The sequence below is a fragment of the Salarias fasciatus genome, chromosome 7 (genome assembly GCF_902148845.1).
Source record: "Salarias fasciatus chromosome 7, fSalaFa1.1, whole genome shotgun sequence".
In the NCBI taxonomy this organism is placed as follows: Eukaryota; Metazoa; Chordata; class Actinopteri; order Blenniiformes; family Blenniidae; genus Salarias; species Salarias fasciatus.
Genome location: NC_043751.1, coordinates 16,414,812 through 16,428,874, shown reverse-complemented (window position 1 = coordinate 16,428,874; position 14,063 = coordinate 16,414,812). Strand labels below are relative to the sequence as shown.

Below are 14,063 nucleotides of genomic sequence, written 5' to 3'. Positions count from 1 at the left end.
AGTTGTCATGAAAATTATCCCCACAAGAACAACGTTGAGCACGGGGCAATATGGCTATAAGTATTCATATACAGGGAAAAAAAAGATGTAAATATATTGTAAAACGTGATCTACACACCAACACATGTACTTTGAACACAGAAATGTTCCTCTGCTTCTGTCTTCATATCAGACTTCCTGTCTTGGATGTCTGTGATGCAGACTGCATTTCAAATCTGCACTATATTTTGCTGCATCCTCCACAGGAACAGGACATCCTGCATCTTAACAATCATATTACGCAGCAACACGCTGCCTGCAGTCTGAAAACAAATTGAAACTCACAGAACATAATATTTTTTATGGTGCAAGCACTGCATTGAAAAAAGGGGCGAATCCATGCTGCCTCCCAACCTTTGTATTTTTTTTTTTTTTTCTTCTTCTAAATTTGGATTTTGTTAAATTTGCATATCATCAGCCAGTTACTTTCGGGGTGTGCCAAGGAGCAGTGCACCCTCACCGGTTGCCAAGGAAACGTGCTGAAATTTACTAACAGTCCAGGAGGGCTCGCTGCTTAAATGTTATTCAGCACTGATTTTTTTTTTAGAGTTTCTCACCACGTCTGCCCATTATTTCAACAAAATGCCACTGACCATTTACAATGTCACGTTCAGTCAGGAGGATAAAACTCCCTTTTCACCTTCCTTGAACTTCCTTTTATGTGAAAACCTTCAAAAAGTGTAACTAATTTACATATCGTTCTTGATTTCAAAAACAATTAAACTTTGCTGTCAAATAACAGCGACTGAAACCGCAGCCGAGAGGTCCGAACACATTTCATGGTACAGATTCATCCAGCCAGTGTAATTTCAGAGATTTCCATTAAATTTAAGCTTTTTTCATGTCATTGCCATCCTGTCCCCCCATGACGGACACATCGCCCCGGTAATGGCTCACCTTAGAGCTCAGACGGCTCAACTAGTTGTTAAAGATTTTTCATTTTCACATGCCTGGCACAGCTGATGTCTTTCAGCCTGTGTCGGAGGGTGGCTGCTTCTCACGGATCGATTTGACGGATACTGATTTGCATGTGTCGGTGGCACCCCACCACGGGTAATTTCTTCATTTCATCGTTGTGCTAGTTGCAGGTCCGGTTGCCCATTTTCTTTTCCCCCCCTTTTTGCTTCACAGAAAAGCGTATTGCAAAATTGAAAACTTTCCAAAATTTGGAGGACTGATCAATATGTGTGCTTACCCATTTATGAGAAATCTGCAATGCAGCTGCTTTTCTTTTTTCTTTTTTTTTTTTTTTAAATGGGAGTTGGTATGCATGCATGCACACACGCACACACAGGCCTGTCTCTTGGGCTCCTTGTGTGATGACTTCATGCTTCATCCACAACAGGCATGACAGCGAGATGGCGAGGGGTTCAAGTCAGAACCTTTGGTCTTTAAAGCTCTAAAGAAATGTCAACACTGGCCTACTGTAGCTGTTCCTGTCAGACCCGAGCTGTCCACTGGGACGAGAACGACTTGCAGGTCCCAGGTCAGACAACTCGGCGTAACCCCGGCCGCCACTTCCCACGGCTCGGAACCTGCGTCGCCGCGGTCACGCATTGTTTAGTTTGCTATCGAAGATTGAAAGAACTGCAGTTAATTGCATAAATTTTGATTTCAGCCTTGAGCTAAGAGGTGAAGCATTAGCTGCAGAGTGCTGAAACATCCTCTGTGAGTGTGCGCGGCCACGCTCAGGGGTCAGCGCTCTGTCTAACCCACGCTGGATAATTGAGTGAGTCACTGATTTAAAACAGTGGAAGAATCAAAGGTCACGCTCATCATTTTTTTCAAATGCACTGGTAATACGGAAGTCAAAAGTGTAAAGCAACACAGAGTACGGCGACATTATTTTATGAAAGAGGGTTACATTATGCACGGACCCCTTCACCCTGTCGCTTCACAAAATCTACATATACAGTCTGAAAAATTAATGGAGGACACCTACAGTTGAACTCTTGATTTCTGAATTCATCATCAGGCCTGGGTTTGACGTACCTCAAAAGTGTCACAATCAAATGCATTTCACATTCCTGAAAGTGTGTTGCTGTTATTTAACAGAAGAGACAGATACAGGCAGATATAATATCTTATATCCATATATATCACAAGATATCTAGCTGAACCTGTGAAGGAACTATATGAGCATTCTCAACAGAGAAACATTCCAGTTGCATCAATGGCATTAAACAAAGCCAAACTGACATAATCCCTTCTGAACAAAACTTGGACAAAAACTCAACCCAACAGCCTTTAATGGAGATGAGATTTACTGCAGAGCTGCAGGGCGAGTTGAATTAGTATAAACTATGTGTGCCTTGCAGCTGATTACAGAGCCAGGTTTATGCAGCATTTTTGCTGCTTGGTAAACATTTGAATTCATCCCACTGCATCACACAAAAAAACTCTGAATGCTGAGCCGCAGTGACATGTTCAGCCTTGTGGCACGGAGTCACGACACACAGACACACACAGACACACACAAACTTGTTCAATAATTGTAGGACAGACTGATTGTTGAAGTGGATTCTGTGGCCATTGTAAGTAAAGCCTGAGCAATCGCACCTGCATATATGTGTGTGTGTGCGTGTGTGTGCACTGAACAAGTATACACCTTGACAGGACTTCAAACAAGATCAAGAGATTTAAGTTGAACCAAACCACACTGGTATCCAGTGAAATTTAAAGTGAGTGTGTAACAACTTCCAAAAAACATTTTTTCGAAAAGAGACTCCGAGGAAAACAGTACTGGTGTTCTAATCATCGAATGAAAATATTTAATATGTCAATATTTAATGGTAAACCTTCTGTTTCTACCTCTCAAGAGCTTCACTCTGATACTTGTCTGAGAAACCCGTACTTGGGTACGTACATTCATACAGTATGTATATATATACAGAAGGAATATTGATCGAACTCCTCTCTTCCATTATTGCTGAAGGGCGAGACAGAATATGCCAACAAGATTGATAGTTAACATCAGTCAGTCAGAAGAAGTGAATACTCATAAAATCGCAGGCGCACAAACATTGAGACAAACATCCACAAACAGACACACAAATTCACACTGAAAATCTGTTTCTGGTTTTTTACTTATTCTTTCCCCTTTTTTGATTTTACTTTTTTTATGGGAAAAAGTTAAAAAAAAAAAAGTTAAAACAGTGATGTGAACAAGAACTAACGGTACTTTCCTTTTTCTGTTTTACTACATGTCAGTGTTTCCAGATTTATGCTGCAAAGTTTTATTACAGCAGCAATCAAGTGTGAAAACTTGCAGCATTTCATGTAATTTCTAGAGAAGAAATTCCAAAAAAGTGTGAAAAATTAAAACAGGAAAAAAAAAACATTTATTTATTATTCATTTTTAAATTTAAAAAAGGGACAAATAGTTCCCAGTGTTTATTCTTCTCTGAGCTTAAATTAATTGTTAAATGTTCAAAACATACTGTACATTTCAAAATAAAAATGAGCCTGACAGGCAAAGAGATAAAACATCTCAACTCAAGAACATGGAAGCTAAATCTCTGAAACAAATGCAAAACAACTAAAGTAAGTTAATTAGCTCTGTACAAGTTGGGGAAATAAATGCATTTCCTCTGGCCTCTGATGGAAAAACATGCATTCATACTGAATTTTGCTGGTTTTCCATCACGAAATAGTTCTCCCCACTTTTGTAAAATATGCTCAACATGCGCAATGATAAACTAAATAAATAAATATTTTTTATCAAATAATAGTGGTGCTTTCATATATAGTATAGTAGCGTTTTCATATATGTCTATTTTTATCCATCTCACTCTGTATATATAATTTTTTGTATGCTCATATCTGAAAATATGTAACATTAATTCCTTTGAGAAGCTATCTTGGGACTGATTGATGATTTCTTTACATGACCATCTGTTTGAGCCACGCTATGCTGACAAAACACAGATAATGGAGTTGAATTACTAAAAAAAAACAGGAAGCAAAGAACTGAACAGTGATGTCCTGCTGCAGTTCTTCCGATTCCAGGTTACGGGTGTTGAAGGCAACCTCTCTGGTCCGTCAAAGGGTGAATGCAGAGAGACAGAGATCAGCTCATCCACGGACAATTCAGGGTCACCAATTAGCCTTAAGTGTGTGATTTTAGAAGGTGGAATCCTCACTGAGAGCCCAGATCGGATTCCAACCCACATTCTCCTCACTATGAGGTGAGAGCATTAAATCTTGCACCACTGTGCAGCCATTAAAAGGTTTTTAATTCAGAGGCTTCAAGTTTTCTCCAACTATTTGCATATTGGCAGGTCATAGTATAACTGTTGAAGGTTGAACAAACACTCACTGTATGGCACATAATTAAAAGATTTTTCTTTTTTTTATGAATTATGGAAATCTGCAGAGTCCCAGAATAGACAAGAAGTGAAAATGCTAATAATACATTCCCATTTAGTAAAAGTGACATTAACTCTTGCTTTTCTCTAAAAGCTCCAGCGTGGCTTATCAAGCTATTCTATGACATGGAACTAATTATAACTTGAATGCACAATGTGCATCCATGTGATCAAACCAAGTCAAACTGTGGGAGGCTCTCCACAATATTAAGAACTGTGTTTAACCAATATGCAGCTCAGCTTTTGAAAAGGAGACGGAGAAGCCGAAGTGACTGAATGTTTAAACATCATTCATGGTAATTAATAAAACATATGATTACGTATTTTGTTACAATAGTAAATGCCGTCAAAAGCAGATATGTTATTTTTCTTATTCTGGGCCATAATGTGGCAGAAAGGGCCAGAAAGAGACATTTGGTTTCTGAGAAATTCATTTCACTTCATATAAAAAGGAAGTGCCTGATCTCCCCTGCTGTCAGAAGAACGAAGCGCAGAGCTTCTGTGCTGCTGCTCTCTCTAAGTGTCTGCATCGCCAAGGGGGGAGTCTTTTCCCCAACGGCGGGAGAGTGGATCGTATTCCTGTGTTGGAAACAAGAATTGTCTTGAGAGAATCTCAAGAGCACTTGCTACTGTACATATACATCATTTCACCTGAACTGCTGGCAGTCTCATAAAACAGTCCATAAATAGATGGTTTTGTCTCATGGCGCAGCGACGCTCAAGACACGAAATGGCGAGAAAGAAGAAGTCATATATTAAAATCCACCGTCTCCCGTTATGATCGTAGATAAAATATTACAGTGGAGAGAGGTATTCTCCCTCTGCAAATACAATCAATATCTGGACCAGACCTGTGAAACAAGGACTGTTTGACTGGGCCGAGACTGATCTCCATCTATATTCCCAGGCATCTCAGGCTGAACTCCGAAAAACAGAGAAGACATGAAACAATGACGAAGAATGAAGAACAATGAGGGAAGAAGACGATTACCGGGCTCAAGCAAAAGGTTAATGAACAAATAAACCAATCTCAGGATGTAATGAGGATTCAGTACTACTGATTCACCACTAATATGCCATTATAACAAGGAAATAATAGTAATGACTGAAAAAGAAGAGGTGGTCATGGTAAATCACTGGCGTAACTTTGCAACAGATTTACACTGTTGTATAGCAACTGAAATCCAATACGGATTGAAAGATTTAAATATATTGAAAACATTTAAGATTGAAAAAGTTATTTAGCTGGCAGCTTTTACATCTAAAGAAGTGAAAGGGTTTTGTTTGTGTCCTTTCAAGTGGTTAAATGAAGAGTCTTGATCACCGAGCGGACAAGGAGAGACGGAATGGACCAGTGACATGACTGACCTGGACTTTGATGGCATTGATTTTGTTTGTTTGGGAAAAGCAGAAGATGCTGGCAGCACAGGCTGAGTCCTCAGCTTCTTGACATTAAAGAGAATCAAATACAGAATCGATGGTTTTGACTGCAGTTTTCCACATCGGTGCTGTGAGGCGCAGGATGGCCTGAATTCTTTTAAGGCTCCTTGAGTGATAGTTTACTTCATTTATTTTATGAGTTTCCAAATTCTCTGTTCCAAAAATATACAGTATTTTTTTTTTCTCGCATTACAGCATTTACTCTCACGTTGCATCAGAGTCACCGTGTTTTTTCTCCAGTTTAAAGCACTGGACATCTGCACAAAAGAAATACTACGAGAGTGAAGCCAGCGTAGACTCAATATAAAATAAAAAAATAGGTTGGGATGATTTGTAAGTGTAAATAAAAACAGAATGCAATGACTTGAAATTCATAAAAAAACCTTGCAATTCTTTTCAGCCGAGGGCCTTAAAGGATGTGTAAACTAGGCGCTAATGCAACGGCGCACCGAGAGAGTTGCTTCTGAACGGCGTGCTAATGAGTCCAGCGGTCCATTTCCTGCTTGGTTCTTGGGACGCATGGATTAATTCTTCCTTCGAGAATTTAATCCATCCATCCATCGTCTATACCGCCTCATCTATGTCGGGATACTCGGGCACTGGAGGCAGTCCCGGCTAACTATGGGCGAAGACAGGAATCACGCTGGACAGGACACCAGCTCATCACAGGGCAAACAGAAAGACAGAAAATCACACAAATGTACATGTATGGGCATTTTAAAGTCACCAATTAATGTTAAACAGATTATTTCCCTGTTAAATGTTCTTTTTATACTCAGTTTCATACTGAGCTGTTGCAATACATTACCCTAACATGTTCCGCTGTTCTTTTTCAGTTTTCTTTAATGAGCTGGTGGCATTACTAACTGAATATCTGGAATTTTTTCTGAGTTCCGAGGTGAATAAAAAAATGTAGTGACGTGAACTACAAATCACTGCATCCTCTTTATATTCACATTTAATACATTGTCCTAACCGTTTTATAATTAGGGCTGTAAACAAGAGGGAGAGCTAAAAAATGGCCCTTGAACAACTGTGCTTGTAATCATTAAAAAAATGTTAGACACACACTCTGGCTGTATCTGTCTTGCCCTCTCTTTCCACTTCATCTTTGGACGGGACCTTGGGAGCAGATGGAGGGCAGCAAGAGAGAAAGAGGGGGGAAAGAGAGAAAGATGAAAATCGGGGGAATGGGTGTTATACAGGGTCACATTTCCCTCTCTCCCTCTTTCCCCGTCCCTTGATGGCTGTTGTGACCAGATGGAGGTAGGAATATGCTAGCCACGTCTTGCGCCCCTACCGCTAGTCTGTGAATGAAACCAAAAATAGCAGCATGAGGACACGAGTGGCTTTCCAGAGGGATGTCCGGCGATCGCTGATATAACGTCGCACATGTCAGTCTGAGTGCATTTGGAGAAACTGTCAAACCACTCTAGCGTGAAAGACTAAAGACAGCAGGGAGCGGAGGATATGAAGTGTGGACGAGAGACGGAATGAACAGAAAGAAAGAACAGGGGGAGGCGGGCAGAAAGAGGCTGTGATAAGATCATCAACACGGCAATTGCAAAAGACCATATAGATGAGGAAAACACACAATGACTGAAGGAACAGAGGAGATGTTGAAAGCGAGCTTTCTGTCGCCAACCTGGTGTCACATCGTAACTTTATTATTCATTCCAGTCTAGATTTTGCCGCCGCAATGTTCAGACACACAGTACTAATTTTACTGCTTTCTCCACTGCAAGAAAATGTAATATCCATCAAAGCAAAGGAATACCTTTAAATTAAACTTATTCTGCAGTCTAATTTATACCAATCTATCTCAGTTAAGATCACAAGCCAGGGGCGGCCAGGCCATCTGATTTGTGAATCCATCCTTTTGTTCTTCAAAAACCTGGACGTGTCTTTAGATCTGACTGAAGCGGAGCTGATAATGTGATTTTTCAGAATGTTGTGGGGGGGAAAAGCAGCTGAATTATGTGTAAATTCCAAGTATATCATGAAGTCAAACATGGAGACACAGTTTAATCCCCTTCGCTCCTTCTCACAAAAACTCCCAAGGGAGCCCGAAGACATTGAGAGTCAGGTCAAGGGAGAGATTTAAAGTGGTTTATGAACATTCCAGCAGGTTCTTCAGAGACTTGACTTCACAGCCTGCTCCTCAATCTTCAAATCAATGTCCCAATGTTTTTCTTCTTCTTCTCTCTCCTCGGACTCTGAGAGTCGACAGACTGGACTATTTCATTTGCCGTTTGTTTTTCATACATCTGCTGATGGAGCAACTTTTTTTCTTAGAATAAAACACAATAGCTACTTTTATTTCTCCGATAGATTTCTTTGAATCTAATAACATTTAACCATCATGCTGAAAGCACTGAGAAAGAGCTCATCTTCCAGGTAGAGTCTGATCTTAAATATGTGACTCGATCTGGTGAAAGACGCGATCATTTAGAGATTTCCATAACTGAGCAGAGTCTTAATGTGGACAGTCGAACTGCTTTAATACAAAGTAGGAGAGAGGCACAGGCAATAAAGAGGTTGGATTGAAAAGGACAATCGACAGTGCAATACAGAGCGGTGGCACCTGCAGAGCACTAATAAAGGTTGAAAAACCCACCAGGAGGACAATGTGAACAGAACCCCACATTTTGTATTACCACAGTGGAAAAATGTCACACACGCTGGTTCTCAGGTCAGAATAATTTACCGTACTGCGTTCATATTGTAATTAACCTGACAATTTCATAAATTAACTATCCAGCCAGGGATGCTGAAGCTGACAGAAATTTCACCTCATCCTCAGACCAGTCTGTCACTCTGGTTCTGTTCGCTCCTCAAAGCCATGCTTTCAGCTGGAACAGCCAGCTATTTAAACTTTAAAAGAGAAAAAAAAAAAAATCAAATAAACAAATAAATTCACTATATAACACCTTCTGAGCACTCAACAGTAAGCAGGCAAACTCTGAAAGCTCGCTGCTGAATATGATGCAGTACTTAGCAGCTACAGAGTAATATATTTCCCGAGGTGTGTGAAGAAACCAGAAGCATGTCTGAGAGCAGCGAGGCTACTGGAGTTAGACTTGCACGGTGCCAAGAAACAGTTCCAAAAAACAAAAAAAAAAAAGCTGCTGCTGCTCAGTAAGCGCTAAATGTCCGAAGTGTTTTCCACAAAGTTCGACTGCAGTGTCGACAAACTGCATCATCCATACCGCTAATACGTTCATCTAGATCTGGCTCCTACACAGCAGCACTTTATGAACCAGAGTCGTAAACACCTTGGTTTTATTTATGATGAAGAAGATAATTTACCCGGAAATATTCAGTGATTGTGACAAGTTAAATTTCTGAGTGGTTCGAATAAGAAGATGCTAAAAAAAATGTTTTCTAAACTTGCTCTCTATTTCAATAGTGATGAAGAACGATGAGGAACATGGATAACAGATTCACCCAAACAGGTGTCAAAGCCGGGTGACTCACCGCAAGTGTAACCAAATAAATTTGCAGACTCAAACGCAGCAGTCTTCACTGTCACGGGCAGTTAAATGCTCACATTTCAGATCTTGACATGGCATTAAGGAGACGACTGCAGCAAGACCGAGGCTGAACACCATGAGCAAAGAGGCGAAGTGGGCGGTGCTTAAATAAGAGAGAGAGGTATCTTTATGGAGAATTAAGACAAACACAGTTTAAGGTGATCAGAAAGGACTTCACCATCTGTAGGTTGGACAAACAAAAACCCAGAAGATGACAGTTAAAAGACTGATAGAGCGCGTCAAAGTTTGGGCATCTCAAAAACACGTGGCATTTTTAAATATTCAAACAGAAGCCATCCTTTGTCTGGTTTTGAATGGCTGACATTCCCATTTTTACTCAATCAGAATTTAGCAAGAGAGTAAGCAGCCTTCAAAAAATGGATTCAGAAAGACTGACATTGTCAAAAGTACAGTATTCATAACACCTCAGCTGCTGTTGAACCAGCATAGAGCACATCAAATTCTACATTTTTTCAAGGCGTTCCGAGCGCCTTACGTAAGAAATGTGGACCACTGAGCGAAGCGCTGCACGTAGCGCACGAGCTTCACTATTAAAGCACAGTTTCACCGCTTTTAAGCGGCCTCAAAGCGCCTCACACTTTCATATTCAGCCATCCACACATCAATGGGGACAGCATCCATGCAAGGTGCTCCACCGGGAGCAACTTATGATTCGCTGTCCTGCTCAAAGACACTCCAGTATATGAACAGGCAGAGCAGAGGATCAAACCTTTGATCATGAGATTCAAGGTCATGATGAGTTTCAGGAAGACAGAGACATTCCGATTGGAAAGCGTTAAACCTTTGTATTGTACAGTTCCAGCTGTAAAATGTGATTCATCTTCATTTCTCTTGTGCGTTTATCCCATCTCCAGATGTTTATTCCAGAGGGTCCCAATACAGATGATTTGCCCTGAAACTAGGCTTGACTTGGGCCCGCCATCATTAGCTCCTATATAGCAGATTGAATGAAACAAGGAAGATGGGAAATATGAACAATGTCTAAAATATTAGGAGAGCAAAAAAATGCTTGCCAAGCATAGAGCACATCTTGAAAACAAAGGCCTTCCTACAGCAGCTTTGGAGCCAGCAAACAGTAATTCAGGTAACATTTCACTTGTGACATCTCCTTAAAAATGATTAAATAAACTACCACCAAATAGAAAATACCCAACAGCTCACGCCAGAAAAACTGAGTCAAGAATGGTACAGACACTTCAGACTAATTATACAGGATTTTTTTTTTTTTTTTTTTTTTTGGCAATTTAAGATGAAAGGGCAGGATTAACAAAGAAAGTGTGAGGATTAGATCATTTATACCTTGGCTTCGCCCCACATGGGGGCCCACACTTCACCACTTTCCCCGCTGAAAAGGGAAAGTGTTGCTGGGTGTGATCATGCCACGGTACCTCATTGTCCTGATCCGGGCTCGAGACACAGCAGGAGACACGTAATCCTACTTCAGGCAGACTATTCTAGTGTAATCTGCTGCTCGCTCAGAGTACACACAAGTCACTTCTGAGTGCTCCAGAAAAGATTCAAACTGTCAGAATCTGCCCATCTGTCATCTGCTTCAATGTTTGTCTCTCAGACTCTCAGACACTTGGTCTGTTTGTCTTTCCGTCTATCGCGATGTCACGCCATATGGAGCCTCGGCTTTTTGTTCACACACAGAGATTAAGTTGATGACTGACTCCTTCAAAGTGAAACTAATAATCTGTTGAACATCTTTGCATTACGTAAGACAATTAGGCTATATCTTCTGGAATTAGGGTCCATTTGTGCAGGTATGTGCAGGTATGCTCGCATCTGTGTGTGCACACCTCTATGTGGCACATGTGTGCATGCATGGATGCATGCAAGTGTTTGTGTGAGTGTGTTGCTGTTCGACTGAAAAAAAGCCTTTTTTTATCTTTTCTTTTCTTTTTTTTTTTTCCACACGCGGCTTTTCTGCAGCACCTTTGGGAATTCTTTGCTTTCTTTTCAACTGCCCTCCTTTTATTTCCTGTCTTTATTCCTGGCATGTCGCGTCGGAGCCTCACTAAGACACAATGGGTCATTTCACCAAAACACAATGAGGTAATCAACCACAACAATCAGCCCTCTTGCCTTTTCCATCAGTGTCTGGATAGAGAATAAACCTCAGCGGTTAAATTAAACAGCCGGCCAAAAAGCTACCTTACTCACTGAGCATAATCATGCAGCAAATATCTACAATGGTTTAATCATCATTTTTGCTCCATGTACCTATTTGAGTAATGTGACACGGAAGCACATCGGTAACACAAAGCCAAATAAGTTATGCTGTAGTACAGGCCACACGGCGTCTAATGGGGCGATCATACGTGCAACATTCACGTGCAACCAGTGCCAGACAGAATACATGGGGGCCAGGATATGTGGAACTGGGTACTTTATTCTGCTCTACAGCCAATGAAGAGAGTATTTCCCCCTCTCTGCATTTGTGTGCAGTCCAGACAGGCAGTTTCTGTTCACCACCATTTTAAGATGAGGCTTATAAAGGACATTTAAATGGGAATGTTGTCCTCACAGCAAACAATGAAGAACTCAGAAAGTAAAAGAAATACAAAAGAAATTATTCAAATGGGAATGACTGCTGTTGAGTAGCTGAAATCTGTGTGGATCAAGAGAGCTGCACTGGGAGGATGAATGAATTGAAATCATTCAGGACGTGATCCATACCACCTCCTGCAGCAGGCACACATACCGGTGAAGACATACTTGGTCACGATTTAGGGAAGAGATGGTCAAATCTTACTGGACACATGACTCATCGCAATAAAAAGAAAGGACTGCCACATTACACAGGTACAGGTTACATCATTAGAGAAATGACTGCTTCATTAAAGAAAATGAAGGTTTGGAATTTTTTTTTTTTTTTTTTGCCCATTTTTATGGATATAAAGAAATCAAACAAGGACACCGAAAGATTGAGGTGAACTTTCCCAGTTTGGATATAACTATCAAAATATACCACTTTGAGTTATCAATTGAACTATGCCTGATCCAATGCCTCCCTGAAGCCTTTTTTCTTCTCCTCTGGTCCCTCCCTCTCCTGCTCTCACCCTAAGTGGCCAGTTGTCAAACTCAGCTGAAGCCCAGTTAATGAAGAGGCAGATTTATTAGCGAGACACCAGTGGAAAAGCAGAGGGTGGAATGGTGGAGAGGAACCTCCAGGAGCCAGCAGAGCAAATACAGCCAAAAAACTGTGCATGCCAAAAGGCAAAAAAAGAGAGGGAAACGAGAAAGAGAAGTGCTGAATGGACAAAGGGTGGCGAGCAAAGACAGAAAGGAAAGGAAATGCACCAGTTCAAAAGAAATCAAACAATCAGTAAAGCTGAGAGCGGAGAGGTGGAAATCATCCAGTCCGAGAGGAAGGGGGAGAGGCAGCTTCCCTCTCTTTCATGCTCTCTCTCCAGCAGTGGCTACAGAACGTGCTCTTACCGTCTGCTGTAGGTCTGGGATTCCAATGCGGATGACCACCGTGTTGCCTGTCGGCTCCTCCATGTGTGCTCTTGCACTGTTACACTCTGCGCCGGGACGGAAGGCTGGAACACCGCGAGGAACGGCAACACCGCTGTCCTCTTCCCGGGAGCTGCCGCTGTCAGTGCTGGCCCCCTGGCTGCCGTTTGCTGCGTGCGTGTAAGGGTGTGTGAATGTGTGTGTGTGAGTGTGTGTGTGCTGCTGCTGCTGCTGGTCCTGCCGTGGAGGGCTGGGTGGCTCATGTTTGCTGGCTGCCGGACGCAGAGGCATGCTCCGTGTTAGGGGCTCGGTCTATGTCTCTCTCTCTCTCTTCACACACACACATTCACACACACACACTCGCGCACGCACGCACGCACGCACGCACGCACGCACGCATACACTCACTCACACACAAGCGCACACATACACCGGTGGCTCTTGCTCACACTAGACGCACACACCGTTTGCAGCATGCATCACTCGCCTGGGAGAGAAAAAGAGGGAGGGAGAGAGAGGCAAGAAAGGAGGGTGGCAGGGAGGGAATGGGCAGAGAGGAGGGGTAATAGGAGATTAAAGAGGGAGAGATGTGGAGACAAAAAGAAGATAAGTGCACAAGGAACTTGAAGCCGAAACAAAACAAAAAAACAACCAGATGAACCTGGGCTGAAGAAAATACATCGACGGGACGGTGGAGAATCACTAATCCTTATCACTTAACACACTTTACCATCCTGGAGAGAAGAAAGCACAGTCTCAACAACATGAACACATACATGAAACAATAGGAATAGTGATGAGAAATAATAAATAACACTGATGGTACACATAAAATCATGTAGAAATCAGATGCACGTGTATTCCTATTCACAGCGGCAGATGGATTCTACGTGTGTCGACATCACAACTCCTCGTATTGTCATACTTTCACAGCCACACACTGTCGCTGCGCAGCTTTCCCACTGAGGTGACTTTAGGACAGCAAGACTGTACATGCCTACCGTGTGTGTGTGTACGCTCATGTTATGACATGGCCCTTTTACACCATAATGACTGACCTCATGACATTTTGCATATGGGTTAAGATATGGTTTAGGTTGTCGATTTATTATGATCACAGTGAGGACACACGATTAGTTTTCAAAGTCACAGCTGGGGTAAGGTTGTAGGGAATGCATTCTGTCAGTGAAAATCCCTCAAA

General features: G+C 41.7%; 1 protein-coding gene across 2 annotated transcripts in view; it reads right to left on the bottom strand.

The window, feature by feature from the left end:
* shank3a (SH3 and multiple ankyrin repeat domains 3a) overlaps positions 1 to 13,188 on the bottom strand; it is a 119,693-nt gene extending 106,505 nt beyond the window's left edge. For both annotated transcript variants that reach the window (XM_030096899.1, XM_030096900.1), the window contains exon 1: positions 12,845 to 13,188. In XM_030096899.1, the coding sequence (XP_029952759.1) occupies positions 12,845 to 13,153 (309 nt within the window). In that variant the 5' untranslated portion in view covers positions 13,154 to 13,188. The remainder of the gene's footprint in view (positions 1 to 12,844) is intronic.
* Positions 13,189 to 14,063: the final 875 nt, after the last annotated feature.